The sequence below is a fragment of the Narcine bancroftii genome, chromosome 7, assembly GCF_036971445.1.
Source record: "Narcine bancroftii isolate sNarBan1 chromosome 7, sNarBan1.hap1, whole genome shotgun sequence".
NCBI classification, from domain to species: domain Eukaryota; kingdom Metazoa; phylum Chordata; class Chondrichthyes; order Torpediniformes; family Narcinidae; genus Narcine; species Narcine bancroftii.
Genome location: NC_091475.1, coordinates 212,355,404 through 212,374,205, shown reverse-complemented (window position 1 = coordinate 212,374,205; position 18,802 = coordinate 212,355,404). Strand labels below are relative to the sequence as shown.

The 18,802-nt window shown below is 42.3% G+C and overlaps 1 protein-coding gene across 6 annotated transcripts in view; it reads right to left on the bottom strand.

Annotated features, from left to right (window-relative positions):
• The window catches only part of LOC138739676 (nuclear mitotic apparatus protein 1-like), a 173,207-nt gene that overhangs the window by 64,022 nt on the left and 90,383 nt on the right, over positions 1 to 18,802 (bottom strand). For all 6 annotated transcript variants that reach the window (XM_069892221.1, XM_069892217.1, XM_069892218.1 and 3 more), the window contains exons 7-9: positions 16,669 to 16,749; positions 13,329 to 13,419; positions 6,586 to 6,700 (exon numbers count right to left, since the gene is read on the bottom strand). In XM_069892221.1, coding sequence (XP_069748322.1) covers positions 6,586 to 6,700; positions 13,329 to 13,419; positions 16,669 to 16,749 — 287 coding nt within the window. The remainder of the gene's footprint in view (positions 1 to 6,585; positions 6,701 to 13,328; positions 13,420 to 16,668; positions 16,750 to 18,802) is intronic.

Below are 18,802 nucleotides of genomic sequence, written 5' to 3'. Positions count from 1 at the left end.
GGAAAAAAAGTAAGAATATCAAATAAAACACCGTTGTGTAAAAATGTGCTATTGCCTATGAATATGGGTAATAGAATATTAAATTCAGGGTATGACAAAGGTATATTAAGGACAGTTACACGGAAGGAACTCTTATGTCCTTTGAACTATTAAACGGCCAATGGAACCTTCTTTTGTTTTCTCTAGGTTAGATCATTCTTAAGAGAAAGATGGGGACCAACGCTGACCCCACCTGAAATTAGAGAAACTGAACGAATGGTCTGGATGGGGAATACACCCAAATTTATTATAAAAATGTACTATGCACTCCAGAGCAAAAGTGTAAAACCAGGGTTGCAGAAGTCAAGGGGAAGATGGGAGTCGGACTTGGGTGTGGTGATTTCAGGAAGAAGCTGGTCAGATTGGTGTAAGGACAGCACGACATCAATTGTAAATGCAAGATATGGATTGTTCAGTATAATTTTTTACACCAATTATATTTCACCACACAAAAGTTACACAGATCAAAAGCCAAAATTTCAAAGATGTGTTTCAGATGTGGGACTGAGTCAGGAACTTTTCTAAATGCCACGTGGATGTGCATGAAAGTGAGGCCATTTTTGACAAGAATCGCAGAAAAATTAACCAGGCTAACAGGAGTGGCCTTCATGGAAGACCTGGAGCTATATCTATTGGGTAATTTCATGGAAATAAGCGACAAATTGACAAAATATCAAATCTCATTTATGAAAATAGCACTGGAGGTAGCAAAAAAATGTATTACTATCACTTGGAAGTCCGACTCCCCCTCCCCATGGGGGGGGGGAAAAAAAAATCACATATAACTTAAAGAATAAATATGACTTTTGTAAAGGTCTGGCAGCCATACCTGGACCACAAAGGGCCCAGATACAGTAATAAAAAGGAAGAAAAAAGGGTATAAAATTAACTATTATATATACAAAAAAGTAGTTTCCCCAACTGTACTCTATATATTTAAAATATATGTAACCTCTGATGGTGAACGGATCTGTGTGTATGGAAGAGGGGGAGGGACTATTTTGCTTTTGCTTGTAGTATTTGTGAGAAAAGTTTTAATATATTTTATATTTAAAATGTTATTGTGGCCACTGGAATCGTGGTGGACACGATGAAATAACCACACAAGTCCTTTCTTCGGTGAGTCAAACGTATTTACTGTTCAGAATTCGTGCTCAACCTTTTAAAACCCCGAATCATGCGCCCAACACATGCGTTGATGCCATCACGCACTGACATCACATAGGCAGTTTGTTGTGCCTTCTGGGGGGGTTGTAGTTCCGCCATAGTGCTGCTACACGACTTCCCCTCACCCCCAGAACCGGCAGAAAGGTTTGCCTGTCTTTTAGGTGGTCGACCTCTGCGACTGACTGCTGCAGTGGGGAAGATTTGTCCACATAAACTGGTTTAAGCCTATCAATAGTGAAAGTCTGTGGCTCCCCTCCAATGTCCAAAATACAGGTCGACCTAGTTTGTCTGAGTATCCTATAAGGTCATTTGTAAGGTGACTGGAAAAGCTGATGAACTGTTCCCCTAAGGATAGTTTTTGAGGTCCTTGGGCATAAAGGAACAGTGTTCTCCATGCGAAGATGGTGGTATAGGGGTCAATTTTCCTACTATCTCCCTTAACCTGGCCAAATGTTCCTTAGGATCATCCTTGGAGTTGAAATGGTAGGGGACCAACTCCCCTTGGACCACCAATGGTGCGCCATACACAAGCTTGGCAGAGGAAGCTTGGAGGTCCTCCTTTGAAGTTGTTCTAATGCCCAATAAACACCCAGGGCAGCTCATCAGCCCAATTTGGGCTGATTTGAGATGTCGATGAAATCTTTCTACCATTTCATTGGCCTGGGGATGACAGGGATTTGTACGATAAATTGCTGTACTAAGCAAACGAGAAAAGGCACGTCCACAGCGAGGAAGTAAATTTTGATCTTCTATCTGAAGTAACTTGTGCCGGTAAACCAAAACAAGACACCCAGGAACTGAGGAGCGTCTGAGCACAAATGTTTGCAGTAGCATCCACCATAGGCACGGCCTCGGGGCACCGCGTAAACTTGTCTATTACCGTAAAAAGATAACAGTATCCTCCTGAAACAGGAAGCAGACCAACAATATCCACATGGACATGAACAAAACGACGAGTACCTGCTGGGAAGGACTGCAGTGGTGCCTTAGTATGCTGAACTTCTGCTTTCTGGCAGGCAATGCAGAACCTCTTCATCTGTGTAACATCTTTTTTAAGACTGTGCCACACAAACCTGTCCGAAACCATACGAACAGTCGATCTAATCGTTGGATTTGAGAGACCATGCACAGAGTCGAATATTCGACGTTTCCATGATGTCGGAACTACTGGGCGTGGGTGTCCCGTTGATATATCACAGAGGAGTAGTTTGCCATTAACTCCAAACTGGACATCCTTCAATTGCAGGTTCACAATTGCTGTCTGATAAGCATTTGTCTCATGGTCATGTCCTTGGGCTGCGGCCAAAGCTGTGTCGTCAATACCGTGATCTACAGACGAAACCTCGAGTGGAGTGGAGCAGAGCAGTACAGTGCATTGGCTACTACATTGTCTTTTCCGAAAGTATGTAGTATTTTTGTGGAAAATTCTGAAATGAATGATGACTGCCGTTGTTGTCGCCCTGACTAGGGCTCTGCAACCTTGAAAAACCAAATGTTAGGGACTTGTGGTCTATGTACATAGTAAATTCTCTGCCCTCCAAAAAATAACAGAAGTGTCGAATGGACAAATGGCCAAAAGCTCCTTTTCAAAAGCACTGTATTTCTTTTCTGCTTCACGAAGATGGCAGCTGAAGAATTGCCTGTTGACATATTGATGAAGTGCAGCTCCTACAGCCATATTGGATGCATCTGTGGAAAGGGCAGAGGCTGCATTTAAAACTGGGTAGCTGGGCATGGTGGCATGAGACAGCAAATCTTTCATCTTCAAGAAGCCGTTGTTTATCTCTTCAGTCCAATGGATAGTTTTTGCGTTACTGGACAGTAAATCAAAAAAAGGCTTTATGATCTGAGCTGCTCCAGAAAGAAACCAACGATAAAAACTCACCATTCCTAAGAATTTCTGTAGGCTTTTAACTGTAGCAGCTTTTGAGTATTTGGTAATGGCCTCAATTTTGGATGGTAGTGGGGGGTCACGGCCTCTGGAATAATTCTATGCCTCAAAAAATCAATTGTTTCTTGTCCAAAAATGTATTTATCTGGATTGATGGTCAGTCCAAATTCTTGAAGAAGGACAAAAAGTGTACGTAGATGTTTCAAATGTTCCTCCTTGGTCCCACCAGCCACCAGAATGTCATTGAGGTCAATGAAGACATTGGTCATACCACATCCTAAAGCGTCCATCACTCAATAAATTGATTGAACAGCATTCTTAAAAATTTGAAAACCCTAACAGCGTAATTATTGCTGTTGAAATGTTTTCCGGCTTCACCAGTACTTGGTGATAGCCACACACCAAGTCTATTTTGGAGTAGATTTTTGTTCCATGCAAATTAGCTGAGAAATCCTGAATATGAGTTATCGGATAACGATCCAGAATGGTGACGTCGTTAACCTGCCTGTAATCTCCATGTGGTCACCAACCTCCAATGTGTTTTGGGACCACGTGTAATGGGAATGATTGGGGGCTGACAGACCTACGAATTATGCCTAGTTCTTCCATCTTGGCAATCTCTTCCTTAACTAAACTATGGCAAGTGACGTGCTTTCGCATGGATTGGAGGGCCCTTAGTAAAAATACGGTGAGTAACACCGTGCTTTGGAGTGGAGGTGGAAAATTGTAGAGGAGTAATTTCAGGGAAATCTTCCAACAGCTTGGAGAATTCATCCACTGGTCCACTTAATGTTTGGAGGCACAGAGCAGGGGTATGGCGTCTGAAAAGTAGTTCCTTCTATTACAGGGGTGGTCCAAACTTGCTTAATGCAAGAGCCATAAATGATAAAGCTCAGATGCTTGAGAGCCGCAGGACAAAATTTTATTGTTACGTACACATTTTGTTACAAAAATTTTAAGAAATGCATATTAAATGCAATATTTATTCATGCATGTAATTTTTAAACTGTTAATTTGTATTAGTTTCAGTAATCACAAGGACACAAATATGTAAAAAAAGGTAAACCAAAAAATTAAGAGTTATTTTAATCTGATTTCCACCTTACAAAATTAGTCAGGCGGGCGAGAGACTGGCAGCGCGAGTCGGGTGGGTGAGAGACCGGTGGCGCGAGTTGGGCGGGCGAGGGGGGGGGAAACGAGCAGTGCGAGTTGGGTGGGCAAGAGACTGGCAGTGCGGGTCGGGTGAGGGGGGTCGAAATTTTGAGAATATTAAAGGTCAAAGAGCCACATGTGGCTCGCGACCCCTTTTAAGTCAACGAGGAATGAATGAGCCCGAAGAAAATCTGCACCAAGCAAGGGTCGGGATACTGCTTCTATAATGAATGATCAAGAGTAAAAATGATTCTCGAACTTGACATTCATCTTCCTGGTGCTGAAGGTCAGAATGTTGGAACTGTTAACTGCTCGTAGTTGCAGACCTAGGGTAGGATGGTATGTCAAAATCGGTGGGTGGAAATATACTAACTTCTGAACCAATGTCAGAAATTTTCACTGGGACAGTTGGTTCCATACACACAATAGGCTGCAGGTTTTTCGCCAACCACCGCAGCCCTTACTGGCAGTTGGCCTAAGTGTTTCCCATAAACAAGCAGGGTGGAACACAATTGTGTACATTCACTCCCCAATCCCTGTGATAATAACACCAAGATATGGTGTCCACAGGCTGCTTTCCTGTTTTTGGGCCTTGTTTATTTGAGGGAGTGCTGTGTTAAGAGCACTAGAGTGTGACACAAGGTCAAGAGTGGAGGGGTTGGTTGCGCAGACTTGCTTTTCCCTGCTGTCCTTATTAACAAGCCATAGAACATCTGCCTCCGCTGCTACAGCTCTTGGGTCTTTGAATGAACACTTGGATAACAAGAGCCTAATGTCATCTGACATTCGTTCCAAAAAGAGCTGCTCAAATAGCAGATTGGAACGTTTACCAGATACCAGAAACATCATTTCGTCCATTAGTTCTGAAGGGGAGCTGGCTTCCAACCCACCGAGATGCAGTAGTTTGGCTGCTCTTTCCCTTCGGGACATATCATATACACGTAATAAAAGTGCTTTGAAAGTGTCATACTTGCTGGTATATGGTGGATCCCGTAGGAAGTCGCCAACCCTCTGAGCAACAGCCTGGTCCAGGGCACTGACGAGATGGTAATAACAAGTGGTGTCCAGTTTGACTTTGCAAAGGTGAAAGTGAGCTTCAGCCTGTTGGATCCACAGTTCAGGCTCAGCTGTCCAGAAAGGTGGCAGCTTCACAGTCACGGCTGCAAAGTCCAGGTTTGTCCAAAACTATGTTTTTGGACTCATCAGGGTCATCAATTGTGGCCACTGGAATCGCAGTGGACACGAGGAAATAACCACACAAGGCGTTTCTTCAGTGAATCAAACAGATTTACTGTTCAGGACGTGCACAACCTTTTAAAAGCCCGAATCATGCGCCCAACACGTGTTGACATCATCACACATTGGCATCGCGTAATCGGTTGATGCCTTCTGGGAGTTGTAGTGCTACATTACTATATTTTGTGGGGAAAAAATCGAAAATCCGCAGATTCTAGGGTTGAGTGCAAAACACATGCTGGAGAAACTCAACAGGTTTGTGTTTTAAGTCCTAAGGACGTTGCATTACCTATTGAGTTTCTCCAGCATTTGTGTAACACACCATTTAAATAATGGTTGGATCTCCTATTTTACTTTCCAAAGTGAATGAGCTCACATTTACTAACGCTATACTGCATCTGCTAAGATCAACGCACATTAATTTAACTTTGAAACGGATGGTTTTAAAATTCATGTCAATTTGAGTTGATTGGCTCTACATGGGGCACTAGAAAAATATCTACTGGATTAAACAGTAAGCCAACTTTTAATATTCCTCGTTATGTAAAATGCATTTGGGATTATTGAAACTCATGCTCCTTTTATCTACCTCCCCTTATGGGAAGCAATTGAAGCATCAATACAAGAAAATATGCAAAGATAAAGGTCAGAATGTGAAACGGAAAAGGGATACATTAAAATAAGTTGCAGTAACTTGCTTTGATTTTAGCTGGATAGAAGAGTGAGAGGTGTTAATCCCTCTGGAGGAGTTAGAGGGAAAAAGGGGGTGAAACCCAGAATTCGAACCAGGTTGTTCAAGTTCAATGGCAGGAGGCACTTCCTCTCTCAGATGATGGTGGGAACCTCAAACTTTCTGCAGAGTGCAAAATCTTAGTTGGTAATGCACTAAACAATGGGGGAGAAAAAAGATGGGTTCACAGGAATATAATGCGGATCAATCATGATCCAATTGGAAAAAACATTCAAGGGGTTATGGCTATGTCATGCGTTGCAAAGATTGTTTTAAAAAGCGAAGAAACTTTAATGACAAGTGACATGGGCGGGCATTTCTGTTATGGATGCCAAAGGTCCGAAGGCCAGGAACACATCATGCAACTGACCTGTACTCTTTGAAAGCCATAAATGGGGTCTTTTGTCCTCCAATTTTCCTACCGAACGTTGGGGAGATTACCTCGTCTGAACTGGCACCGTACAGATGAGCCAATGGAGATGAGCCTGAAAAATAAAAAGGAATACCTTTTAAAAGGAAGTAGGCTTGGGTCTCCTCTTCCAACACAAATGAGTTGGAGGAGGGGATCAGATGTAGTGTGTCCCAAGTTTGCTGATGTCATTAAAGTGATTGGAAAAGCAAATTGTACTGACAACAGTCTGATAGATCTCATAGAGGGAGCACAATGTTGGCAAATGTGAGGTCACCCATTTTGGAAGGAAAAATAATAAATCAGAAAATTAATTAAATGAAAGACTGCAGCCTGTTGTCATCTTGAGAGACACCAGGAGTGCTTTGCATAAATCAGAAAAAGTCAATTTTCAGGTGCAATGGAGAAATCAAGGATTTAATTTAATACTGATTAATAGTAGAATTTAATGCAGAGAAATGCAAGGTCTTGCATTTTGGGAGGTCTAACATGGATAGGACTTGCACAGTGAAGGGTACATTGGGGGAGAGTTATGGAGCATCAGGATCTAGGAGTCCAGGTTTATAGGACCTTGAGAATGGCTCAAAAAGGCTTTTTGCACACAAGACCAGAGCAGAAAGAGGCTATTGAGCCCATTGAGTCTGCCCTGACATTTAATCATAAAAGCTGATCAATTTTTCCACTCGTGCACTGCCCACCCTTCTCCTCATAACCTTTGACGTCTTGGCTAATTGCCCTTCATCAGAAAACTGAGATAAAAGCTGGGGTTGCAGCTGTACAAGACGTTGGCATGCCACATTTGGAGGATTGCATTCAGTTTTGGTTAATGTGCTTCAGGAAAGCTGCCAAGCTGGAGAGGGTGCAGAGGTTTATAAGGATGTTGTCAGGATTTGTGGGACTAAATTATAGAAAGAGGTTGAGCAGGCTGGACCTTTATTCCTTGGAGCACAGGAGGATGAGGGGTGATCTCACAAATGTACAAGATCATGAGAGGAGTAGATCGGGTGAATGCAGCATTAAGGGAAATGGATAACCAGAGAATATAAGTCATATTTACAAAATATGGGTTTCTATGTTTAATAGACAGTCTGAAGACCTCATTTCTTGGTAACCTCCAATATTAGACCATTTTCTAAATTTCCTTGGCATTCTCTGGTCCTTTTTCTATTTTCTTTCTTTTCTTTTTTTCTCTCTAGGATTTTGGGGGTGGGGAGGTAGGAGGATGGGAGGGGGTTTATATACCATATGCATAACTTTCTGAAATAACTTTTGAATTGAATGTAATTATTATTGTGGTTTAAAATTAGTAAATAAAATATTTTAGTAAAAGAGAACATAAGTTTAAGGTGAGGTGGGGGAAAGAGTTTAATAGGAACCTGAGGGGTACTAATTTTTTTTAAAAAGAGGATGGTGGGTGCATGGAACAAACTGCTGGAGGAGGTAGCTGAGGCAGGTACTATTGCATCATTTAAGAAACATTTAGGTATTACTTAATTTGAGACGATTACTGAACAGTGATAATTAGATATATTATTTGGATATATAATGAAAATTCAGGTGCCTCAAGATGGATTACTTACAAGATTAAATCCATTGGAGAACATTTTCCTTTCTCACTCTCCAAATTAACTGATAATTTGGTAGTTAGACATACTTTGTGTATTTGGTTCCAATTTAGAAATGTTGGTTATCATAGATTTTTATTAATTAGCCCAATTTTACGTAATTAAAAAAAATAACCTTCATTTCAAGACATTGGATATACTCAATGGTCTAGGTTGGGTAATAAATCTTTCTTGGACATATAGACCAAAATCTTGCCTCTTTTGAGCAATTATCTGCCAAATATAAATTAGCCAATCAAAATTTTTTTCACTTTTACAGATTAGGAGTTTCTTAAACTCCTTAACATTGAAGGCTTCCCCAAGACTTAAATTTTAATTTTATCTGGGAAGTTTATAATTTTAGAGCTCATCTGAAAGTTTTAGTTTCAGCCCTTTATGAACTACTTTTAAGATTTAGCAATAGTTCTTTATCTAACATTAAGAAAGTTTGGGAACATGACTCTCAACAACTGTTTACTAAAGATACATGGGAGTCTATTTGAAAAATGCACATTCATCCTCTCTCTCTGTTCAACATTCCTCATTACAATTTAAAATAATCCTTAGGGCCCATTTTTCCAAAGTTCAATTAGTTAAATTTTATCCCAATATATTCTAAAAATGTGATAAGTCTACAACTTAGGAAGGTCCTTCGTTGTTCGTCATTTACATTAATGATTTGGCTGATGGGGAGGTAAATTGGGTGAGTAAATATGCAGACGATACAAAAATAGGGGGAGTAATGGATAATGAGGAGGGTTTTCATGGCCTGCAGAAGGATTTGGACTGTTTGGAAAGGTGGGCTGAAAGGTGGCAGATGAAGTTTAATGTAGATAAATGTGAAATGCTTCATTTTGGGAAGAATAACCAAAACAGGACGTCTGCAGTGAAGGGGAGGGGGGGGGGGGCGGGCATTGAGGAATGCAGAGGAACAGAGAGATCTTGGAATAACAGTTTATCATTCTTTGAAAGTGGAATCTCATGTGGATAGAGTGGTAAAAAAAGGCTTTTGGTAGGCTGGCCTTTATAAATCAAAGCATAGAATATGGGAGGTGGGAAGTGATGTTGAGACTGTTCAAGGCCAAATTTGGAATATTGTGTGCAGTTATGGTCTCCAAATTATAAGAAAGATATCAATAAGGTAGAGAGGGTACAGGGAAGATTTACTAAAATGTTGGCTGGATTGCAGTATCTAGAATACGGAGAAAGATTGAGTAGATGGGGTCTTTGTTAATTGGAGTATAGAAGGTTGAGAGGGGATTTGATAGAGGTATTTAAAATTATGAGGAGAATAGATAGAGTAGATGTGAATAGGCTCTTCCCCTTGAGGGTAGGTAGGGGAGATTGGAACGAGGGGTCATAAGTTAAGGGTTAGGGGGCAAAACTTTAGAAGTAACATAAGAGGAAGCTTCTTCACTCAGAGAGAGGTGGCTGAGTACAAAGACCTTCCGGAAGAGGTGGTTGCAGCAGGGTCAATTTTGTCATTTAAGAGAAGGTGGATGAGTGCATGGATGTGAGGGGGTTGGAGGGTTATGGACAGAAGGTGGAACTAGTGGAGTTCACTTAAATCGGTGCTGACTGGAAGGGCCGATATGGCCTGTTACCATACTGTAATTGTTATATGGTTATAGGTTCTGGCTATGTCCCTCTTTTTGTAACTACGAAAGAGGTATTTACTACACTATCTTTAATTCTTGATATAAATCTCTCTCCAAGCCCTTTTATTACTGTTTTTAGAATGAATGGACTTAATTTTGACTCCCTCTCAATCCCATATAGTTGCTTTTGCTTCCCTGATCGCTAGAAGGCTCATTTTGCTGCAGTGGAAAGATGTTCCTCCCACACATACACATTGGTTATTGGATCTGATGCCATCCCTCTCTCTAGATAAAATCAGTTGTTCAACTACTAAAACGAGTATTAATTTTTTTCTCTTAGGGGTTCTGTAGAATGCGTCGAAAGAACCAAAGACTTGTTGATCCAAACCAAGGCTTTTATTAACTAAAAGACCAGTCCAGAATGACCTGGCCTGGCTAGGAGCAATCCTTTAAGACCTGCCAGTAGGTGGTGCTACACTCTCAGCCAATCACAGTCATCCGACATGACCATCTGTACATATACACATTGGTGATAGACTCTGTACTAACACACACATGTTCTTTTTCAATTATTTTCAAAATTTATAGATTAATTATTCTTGCTTGTTATTAATTTTTTCTCTTTTTTCTATTAGTATTGAAATTAGTAGTTGACCCCTGTCTTAAATAGTAATCACTCATATGGGGTTGGGGTTAGAAATGACAATAAATCTGGAATCTAAATCTAACATCTCAATGTTTCTTCTTTTTCAATCTTTTTATTGGTTTTGGAAAAAATAAATATCAGAAACATAGATGAATGTAAATAATGAATGTAAACAAACTGACTGTACAAAACAGAGAACAAAAAGAAAATCAATAAAGTGCCCAAGTAAGAGTCCTTAAACGAGTCCCTGGTTGAGTTTGTGGTTGAGGAGTGCGATGGTGGAGGGGGAGCAGCTGTTCCTGAACCTGGTGGTGTGAGTCTTGTGGCACCGATACTTCTTTCCTGATGGCAGCAGCTGGGTGAGGGTCGCTAATGATTGCTGTTGCTCTCTGACGGCAGCTTTCCCTGTAGATGTTCTCAATAGCAGGGAGGGTTTTGCCTGTGATGACCTGGGCTGTATCCACTACCTTTTGGAGGGCTTTACACTTAGGGGTATTAGTGTTTCCATACCAGTCCGTGATGCAGCAGGTTAGCACACTTTCCACCACACTTCTGTAGAAATTTGAGAGGGTTTCTGATATCATGGGTAGATGGGCCAAACGCAGGCAGTTGGTACTAGTTTCAGTGGGGCATTTTAGTCAGTATGGGGAATTTGGGCCAAAGGGCCTGTTTCCACGCTATATGACTCCATAAGAAGGAAAATAGAATGTTGGCCTTCATTGCCAGAGGGATTGATTTTAAGAGCAAAAGCTTCTACTGCAACTGTACAGGATACTTGTGAGGCCACACCTGGAGTACTGCATGCAGTTCTGGTTTCCTTACTGGAGAAAGGATAGACTAGCTTTGGAGGCAGTGCAGAGAAGGGAGTTGGTCTACAAGGAAAGATTAAATTGTCTGGGACTATACTTGCTGGAGTTTAGAAGAATGAGAGTGGATCTTGTAGAAACATAAAAGATTCTGAAAGGGAGTGACAAGAGAAGAGGCAGGAAAATTTTTCCACTGATTGGTGAGTCTGAAACTCGGGGACATCAGTGATATGGATTGAGACAGATGAGCAGGAACTGCTTCTTCCATAGTAGTGAATCTGCGGAATTCTCTGCCAAAGAAGCACTAGAGGCCGCCTCTGAATATACTTAAGACCCAGTCAGATAGAATTTTGCAATGGAGGGAAATTATGGGGAATGGACAACTAAGTGGAGCAGAATCCACGGCCAGATCAGCCATCATCAAGTTGAATGGCAGAGCAGGCTCTGTCTTTTCCATTGGTAGAGTTGGTGGTGGTGGGGTGAGAGGCTGGATAAGACCTTATAGTAGACAGGATTTGTAATACTCCTCTATGAAAGCCTCAAGCTCAATGCAAGACTCAAAATAAGACCCATGAGTCAAAGGGTCTGTTCATGTCCTACAAAGCCCTATGCACTTAAAATGCAACTCCTTATGTACATTTTACTTATTGCTGTGCAAATTTATTTTCATCCTCAATACTGATCACATGAACATCCTCAATACTAGGGCACCACAAGGCTGTGCACTCAGTGCTCTCCCATACTCCCTGAACATCCATGGCCAAACACAACTCTAACTCCATCTATGGCAAGACCTTTTACAACAACGTGACTAAGCACAGAAGGGAGATGGGGGACTAGTGGCTTGGTGCCAGCACACCTCTCCCTCCATGTCAACAAGACCAAGGACATGGTTATGGACTTCCAGGGGAGAGGTGGAGCTCACTCCCTGGTCCACATCAATGGTACGGAGATGGAGATAGCCAACAGGTTTAAGTTCCCAGGGGCAAACATCTACAGTGACCTGTCCTGGTCCATGTCATTACAATGGCAAAAAAAGTGCACTGCACCTCTACATCCTCTGAAGACTACGGAAATTTGGCATGTCTACCAGGATGCATCACTGTATGGGTCAGAAACTGCTCCACCCAAGACCTCAGGCAACTGCAAAGGATGGAAATTGTGGCTAAGGCCATCACACCCACCCCATATAACCATATAACCACTTACAGCACAGAACAGGCCAGTTCGGCCCTACTAGTCCATGCCGTAACAAATCCCCACCCTCCTAGTCCCACTGACCAGCACCCGGTCCATACCCCTCTAGTCCCCTCCTATCCATGTAACTATCCAGTCTTTCCTTAAATGTAACCAATGATCCCGCCTCGACCACGTCTGTCGGAAGCTCATTCCACATCCCTACCACCCTTTGCGTAAAGAAATTTCCCCTCATGTTTCCCTTATAATTTTCCCCCTTCAATCTTAAACCATGCCCTCTAGTTTGAATCTCCCCTGCTCTTAATTGAAAAAGCCTATCCACGTTTACTCTGTCTGTCCCTTTTAAAATCTTAAACACCTCTATCAAGTCCCCTCTCAATCTTCTACGTTCCAGAGAAAAAAGCCCCAGTCTGCACAACCTTTCCCTGTAACTCAAACCTTGAAATCCTGTCAACATTCTCGTGAACCCTCTCTGCACTCTCCCCTCCAACAACTCAGTCTACAACTTCCAGTGCCTTGGGGAAAACAGTCAACATGTAGAAAGGCATCACATCCCACCTAAACCCTCTTCACCCCCTTCCCATCAGGAAGAAGATTCACAAAAGCGAAATCTTGCACCAACAGATCAAAGTTTCTTTATCGCTATTATCAGAATACTGAATGAACTCCAAAAGATTAAATGATGTTATCTTTACTCTGTACCAACTGTTCTCTCTGTAACTTTGCACACCTGTACTCTTGTACCAGGTCTTATTTACCTGAGATGAGTACTGGTCTAGTTGCTAAACAAGCTCTATCACTAGATTTCCCATACATATGACAAAAAAACAAACTAACAAATATATTTAGTTACCTCGACTCTGCAAAAATGTGGCCAAGTTATTATCCAGATGAATTTCCTCTTCATTGTCAAGCACATAGCGAAGAATCCTCACAAGCTCACCCTGGGAATTGGGGTGGATGGGGGGGGTGAGGGTGGGGGAAAAAAAGGAAGTACAAATAAATGTTCAAATGCTATAAACCAGGGTCTATAACTGAACATGAGGGAGCACAAAGCAAGACATCAGATAAACCATCCAAGATCTGAATAAGTGAAAAAATATCCATCCCATGAATAAACGAAAAATTAGATTTATGTAGGCAAATGGATAGTTTCTCTCACTCCCATTTCCCTCCATCCTGGCTCCACCTGTCTATTACCCTCTCACTACACCTTTTAGCTCTCCACCCCACTATCCCAACTAGTTCCATCTGCCCATCATTCCTCCCTCATCTTGTTCCACATGTCTCTACCTTTGCCTATCCCTATTTGGATTCTTCTGTTCTTTTTCTCTTATCTGTCTCTTCTGATCAACCACCAGTCATAGTCTCCTGACTCCACCCTTTCCAGTTCATTTCCCAATCATCTTCTCATCTCCCTCCTCACCTGGTTCCACCAATTACTTGATAGCCCCAGCCTCAATCAGTGCTGACGGAGGGTCTCAACCCAAAACATCAATTGTCCCTTTGCCCAGATGCTGCCTGGCCCAGAGTTCCTCCAGTAGTGTTTATTTTGCTCCAGATTCCAGCATCTACAACAGTGGTTCTCAACCTTTTTCTTTCCACTCACATCCCACTTTAAGTCATCCCTCTGCCATCGGTGCTCTGTGATAGTAAGGGATTGCTTAAGGTGGGGTGTGAGTGGGAAGGGAAGGTGGAGAATCACTGCTCTAGACCCAATTTTTACTGAAGTATTTTGCTGGAGAAAAATGATCATTGGGCCATTTCTTTTGGAGTTCTGAAACCTTTCATAAAGCTAGTCAATTAGGTACAATTAAAACAGTGGTTTTCAAATTTTTCCTCTCCACCCATATACCAAACACATATTAAGCAATCCTTTACTAATCACAGATCACCTATGGCATAGGGAATACTTAAAGTGGGATGTAAGTGGAAAGAAAAAGGTTGAGAACCACTGATCTACAGTGTCTCGTGATCCATTTCAAACAAACCTTTGGAAGACTCAAGCTTCAGCACATCGTCCATAACAGGAAATATTTTGGTTGTGAAATCCTTTTCCCTCCAATTTTTTTTTCTGGGGGAGAGTGTGGCACAAGCTTTACTGACCCCACGACACATTTGACTTGTCAGCTGTGCCAATCTCTCAGCTACTATGCTTCTGTCACCAGAGTTTACCCAACTCCAGTAAACTGAGTAGCTGTCTTTTGTTGTCAGCACAACCCAACAATGGCATCTACATGAAAAGACCGCAGGTTCCTAGCTCTCAGAGATTTGGGCACAAAATCCACACTGATACAGTGGGCAGCAGAGGGAACAACCAAAACTTATTTTTCTCATTCCCTTCCAAAATAGGAAGCTGTTTTGCCCTTCACAACTCTGAGTACAATCCAGCTAACCATGCCAGCCAATGACCAGATTCCCACAACATCAAGGATTGGGTTGCCAGCCATAAAGATTTTGATCAAGGATGTCCATCATTCTCCAAGACCCACTATCACCAAATTTCCTCAAGATCCCCAAACTCCTTACCCAGGATGATCACAAAATATAAAAGCAGAAGTAGGCCAATCAGCCCATCAGGTCTGCACTGCCATTTAATCATGAGCTAATCCTTATCACTCACCCCCCTCCAATTATATTTGACTCCTCCAAGAATGTACAAAATCTGAAATAGCTGACAGATGTTTCCAATGTGGAATAGAAGAAGGAACATTTCTTCATTCCATTTGGTGAAAGTAAATGTTTTCTGGCAGGAAGAGTTAGAAGTGTTATCTAAGATTACAGGAGTCAACTTCCCTGGCAATCCAGAATTATATTTTTTGGGGAATTTTATAGACATCAGTAATCATTTAACTGATTCCAAATCTCATTTCCTATGATTACATTGGCAATAAATAGGAAATGTGTTGCCATCATGAGGAAATCAGATACACCGATTTCTCTGATGAGATGGGTATCAGAAATGGACAGTTGTACTCCTTTGGAAAAGATTACTTATAATTTAAGAAACAAACACGATACATTCCTGAAGACTTGGCAACCGTATATGAACTTTATTGTTAGTGCACAAGTGTAATTTTGCTGCTGTAAATACGTGATCGGTCCTCAACTTTATACTATTATTTTTACTAGTCAAATAGTCTGCGAGCCTCAGTGGTGGACAAACACTCTGTATCCTTTTATCTTGTTTAAGTTAAGGGGAAGGGGAAAGGGGGTAACGGCAGGGGGCTGGAATTGTTTTGGAATTTTTATATTGGCTTGTTATACATATGTATGTAAATTGTACTTTTTATATTTTTATAAAAAAGAAAGAAGAAGTCTATAAATTTTTTTGTAAGTGGTATAAAGATTATTTTGGTATATATATATATGTAAATAATGTATAAGTGATATGTGTTTGAAAACAAAAAATAAAATATTTTTTAGAAAGTTTCTAGCTGTTCCCCCTCTCTCCTCAGAATTGTTTTGGACCCGATTAGAGACATCCTGTACTATGACACCTGGGAGGCAAACACACCATCCAGGTAGGTTCCTTTATCAGGACGCAGAATGGCACCCGGGAGGCAACGCACCATCCAGGTAGGTTCCTTTATCAGGCCCACAGAATGGCACCTGGGAGGCAACACATCATCCAGGTAGGTTCCTTTATCAGGCCCGCAGAATGGCACCTGGGAGGCAACATACCATCCAGGTAGGTTCCTTTATCCAGGATGATATACCAGTCGCTGAGGGGGATGGCCACAGAGGTGTTCTTTACTAACTCCCTGTAGCTCCAGTCTATTATCATTTCACTCTCTCTAATGAACTGCAAGTCATCAAGCTGCAGTTCCAGTTCCTTAACACAGTGCACCTGGTGCAGATGTAGGCATCGGGGAGCTCCCAGGGACCCCACATCTGACACTCACCACAGACCATCAGCCCTACAGACATACTGCCTAGTCTGTAAACAGTTTAATAATTAATACACAATTCACTTACCCACACTATAACCCTCACCTCTTACCTGTTTTCTCCAAAGCCTCTCCACTCTGACTCAGACCACTCCAACGATGACCACTTCCTCAAAAGGAGAAGCAGCCTCAGTATTGGGATATGGGGACCAACAAGATGACTACCACCACTTCTTCAGAGAAACAAAGGGAGTGTTGAATGTATCACCCCCTACTGGGACAAGTGCCATTTATTTTGTTTACCTGGGTTTCAACTTCAAGGTCCTCAAACTCGCGTGGGTTTTGTTTGACCATGGTATGGAAGTGGAGGAGGAGGGCAGCCACCTACAAAAAGCAAACAGGAAGGGAAAGAGGCGATGATCAAAAGTTACACAAGGTCACTCACGCAGGACACACACAAGAATCAAATGACACCATGAGATTAATTTTGCAAATTCAACACCATTTCATTATCCAATAAATCAGAAGGAAAGTGTCCAGCATCATCATCCTGCCTCCTGCCTGTACAATTCCTTTGGTCCACTGAGGTAAGACAAATAATAATTAACCTTCTGGGACCCAGAGGCCTGGATGATCGATTTGGAGGCATATTTGAATCTCACCAGAATGACAAAGAAATTTTAAGAAATATGAATTCATAGCATTATGCCAGAAGAGGAGACCATTTGCCTTAAGCCTCTTATGGTCCCAAGTGAAACAATCCATTTTGCCCCAGTCCACTGGAATTAACCTCTCTCAAGTGCGCAGTTAATTCTATTTTTAGATGAAAGTGACTGATGATATTGGAATCTGGAGTAAAATCCAAGCTGCTGGAGGATTTCGGTGGATTGAGCAATATTACTGGGGGGGGGGGGGGAGTCACCGTTTCAGATCAGAAGCCTTCACCAATTCCACACTGATGGTGCTTGACCTGCTAGTTTCTTCCAGTAATATATGCATAAGATTCAAGATCCCATTTATGGTAACATGCACACAATAAGTTGTCCTTTGTTTGTCCTGTAAAGGCACATAGAGCGCCGCTGCTAGTCCAATGCCCCAAGCAAGATGAGTAGCAAGAGTCCCCTCAGAGACTGAATGTCTGTGGATCCTCAGATGCCCCATCTCCTGCAATCTTGTAACCTCCATTATCACATGTTCTCCTGTCCTCAGCTCCAGACATTGAAGTCACCCTCTGCAGCCTCCTGCTCCAAAATCCTCCAAACAATTAGGAAGCCATAAGCACTCAAAGCCCACTGGGAGCTCTGCTCACCATTGGAACCATCATGAAGCCAGGTGCCAATTTCAGGTTTTCAAAACCAGTCACCAGCAGCCTGGGATTGGGTGTGAGGAATTCAGTTTCCTAACCTCACGCTGCACTGCTGCTGTGCCTTTCTCCTCTGCAGCAGCTTCTCAGAGGAGGTGTTCTCCTGTTCTAGTGCCTGCCCTGATCTGTGGCAACCTCAGTGAGGCCAAGCAGAATGGGGAGCTAAGAATCATGGGATAGCTGACTGGTGGAAATTCCAATCCACAAACTAGGTTGGCAAGAACAGCATTAATAAATTTAAGTATGGTCCATGGAGTTATAATGAATGCAAAGTGAGAAAGAAATAAGCTGGAGCTCACTTAAAATTCAACTTTTCTACCAATGATCCTTTGAAAAAAGATGGCAGTGGCCTCGATAGCTCAGTGGTTAGAGTACTGATCTTGTAAATCAGGGGTCACGAGTTTGTTCCTCGCTGGGGCTTCATTTTTGTGAGGGGTGTTGGACAAACTGGGGACTCTCTGTCTTCCTTTCGGTAGACAAAGTTAAAGAATTTCATGTATGTTACATTCTAAATGTAGTATTACGTGTCCATAATGGAACCTTCACTCACCTTTCCTCTGAATGGTCAAGGCAAGACAACTTTCTGGAGCAACAGAAGGAGTATACCACCCCCCTTACGAAGCCAGGGATAACCCCACCCCAGTGGAATAGAAGGAGTATACCACCCCCCACATGAAGCCAGGGATAACCCCACCCCAGTGGAATAGAAGGAGTATACCACCCCCTTTACGAAGCCAGGGATAACCCCACCCCAGTGGAATAGAAGGAGTATACCACCCCCCTTACAAAGCCAGGGATAACCCCACCCCAGTGGAGTAGAAGGAGTATACCACCCCCTTTACGAAGCCAGGGATAACCCCACCCCAGTGGAATAGAAGGAGTATACCACCCCCTTTACGAAGCCAGGGATAACCCCACCCCAGTGGAATAGAAGGAGTATACCACCCCCCTTACGAAGCCAGGGATAACCCCACCCCAGTGGAATAGAAGGAGTATACCACCCCCCACATGAAGCCAGGGATAACCCCACCCCAGTGGAATAGAAGGAGTATACCACCCCCCACATGAAGCCAG